We start from the raw sequence: 2,134 nt of genomic DNA, 5'->3' as shown, positions 1-2,134 counted from the left end.
AATGGTCAGTATTGGTGCTAAAAGCCCAGAGGGACAATGGCAGTTGTAGCTAGAGACACTACAATTGATTGTTAAGACTTTTTTAAACAGTGTGGTTGCAACAAAACATTGTGTATTAAACTTTAAGACCATGCCACCACCAATAGGCTGTAGGGAAAGATGGGCAGACTGGTCAGATACTCATCTTAACCCTGGTCACACTTGTCTTCTAGAAAATAATAATATAAAGGGAAAAAAAATAGAACTGTTGGAAAACAGAATTAATACGAAATTTGATTTAATGGTTTTCAGTATAGATAAATTAAAAGATTTTTAAATTGTTCAATATTTAAATATAAAATTTTAAGGAGCTGCCAAGTTCACTCTGTAAAAGTTCAAAGAACAATCTCCACAGTTAGATTGTTTAGTTACCGCAGCTACAATCTGATGCCGTGAGTTTAACCTGTAAGTCTGAGCTCTGTTTGTTCACAAATGCATCTCAGTAAACTGAGATGAGTGGTGGAAGTTCATCCTCAAAAAGAGCTGAAGTGAGCTGTGACTAATGAGGATGACTGCTGAAATGAGAAGGCACGGGTACTCTGACCCACCACAGTACCTGTGGGGGTGTCAGGCCAGCCCACCGGAGGAGCTGTGAGGAAGAGGTAAGTGGTGAAGCAGAGGTACCTGGAGCTGATCGTGGGTGACCTTGAACCGAGGTGAACTGCAGTCGAGGTGGAGGTGGACACGACAATAATACAATCCAAGAATACAAGTCGATTGATCATAAACTTAGGAATATAATCATACAAATAAGACTAAAAAAATATCATCATTTATAAATAGCTTTTTAAATCGACTCAGTTTATCTTTATATGATGCTACTGTTAGCTTGAGGGCCATTCAGACAACCAGAACCAGATCTTAAAGCAACGTACAACAACATAGCAACAACCCATATTAATCAAGAATCTAACATTGAATCAGATCATACTGTATCACTGTCATCATGTGGAGACAATGCAATGTGACTGTAGTAACAGGCATAAAGTTGCTGTTGAGTAGTTTCTGCTGCTGATGTTGATCTGAGACTGTACTCGCTAAACAGACCATATGAGAAGGTTGCCATGGGGATATTGAGATCAATTAGCTCCATTGTGGGAAAGCTCACGAGGTCTGATCCTGAACACAGTGGAGTAGGAATGCCATACACTGCTCTGCTGACTCTGACAAAGACCTGATCACTTTCACCAGAGCGCCCACTGGTGGTTGACAGGGGAAGGACGACTCTGAGCGGTCAGCGCATCAGATTTCCTCCACTTTTTGACTTGTTAAAAATTAGAATCACAGCCGAAGCGATTACAGCCGATAACTAATGTTATTATGCTTGTTAAGCCGACCTGGATGTTCTTGTGAGCCTTCAGATCAGCCTTCACTCCCCCCCTGCATGAACATGCAGTGTGATGTAATTATGCGAGGATGGAAAAGGTTCGTCCTATTATCCTCATTCATCACTCTGGACGAGGTTGTTTATTCGGCGAGAGTTTCTCTGTCTGCTGAGGCCGGAATGGGTCAAAAAAATCAATAAATCCTAAAACCACAATGATCCGTTACTTTTGGGTAATTAAGGATTAATTAACGATAATGAATGTGTGTGATTCTTCTGGGTTAGAGCAGAATTACTTTGTAATTATTCAGGGCTTTCAAGTGATTTCTGCAGACTTTGAAGTGCGAGTGATTATTTATCCATTCATTAATTAATGAATTTATTTATTTATTGCACGGCGGTGAGGGGTGGGGTCAATAACGCTAATCACCTGTAATCCTTTTAATGTCTCTCGCTTTGAGGTGCCAATACACAAGCCGAGCAGATTCAGGACCGCGCAACCCTGGAGGAGGAAGAAGAAGAAGAAGTGTTGGGGCTGCGGGAGGAAGACAAGGGGTGGGTGGCCGGGTCGGGACACGACGGTTTGCGGGGTCATGAAACCACCTTTGCCTCTTAATGACAGTTGCTGCTTCCAGAACCGGACACACCGTCATTAAGACCAGACCCTGGGTCGTGTTGGACCGGAGCAGGCCAGGCTCCTCCTCGCTTCTTTCTGCTCCGGACAGCTCCCCAGGTAAAGGGGAGATAATAAAGACGGGGGGGGGGGGGGGG

General features: G+C 43.2%; 1 protein-coding gene across 2 annotated transcripts in view; it reads left to right on the top strand.

The window, feature by feature from the left end:
- Window positions 1–791: 791 nt before the first annotated feature.
- Window positions 792–2,134, top strand: part of fgf8a (fibroblast growth factor 8a) — a 14,364-nt gene continuing 13,021 nt past the window's right edge. Inside the window, exons 1-3 of one of the 2 annotated variants that reach the window (XM_015015003.1) lie at window positions 792–1,547; window positions 1,825–1,918; window positions 1,999–2,096. In XM_015015003.1, the coding sequence (XP_014870489.1) occupies window positions 1,352–1,547; window positions 1,825–1,918; window positions 1,999–2,096 (388 nt within the window). In that variant the 5' untranslated portion in view covers window positions 792–1,351. Of the gene's footprint in view, window positions 2,097–2,134 lie in introns of both variants that reach the window. The other variant, XM_015015002.1, reaches the window with a different exon arrangement.

The sequence above is a fragment of the Poecilia latipinna genome, unplaced genomic scaffold (assembly GCF_001443285.1).
Source record: "Poecilia latipinna isolate Pla-1442-1.1 unplaced genomic scaffold, P_latipinna-1.0 Scaffold1873, whole genome shotgun sequence".
NCBI lineage: Eukaryota > Metazoa > Chordata > Actinopteri > Cyprinodontiformes > Poeciliidae > Poecilia > Poecilia latipinna.
Note: the sequence above shows the minus strand (reverse complement) of the source record. Positions and strands in the feature narration are given on the sequence as shown.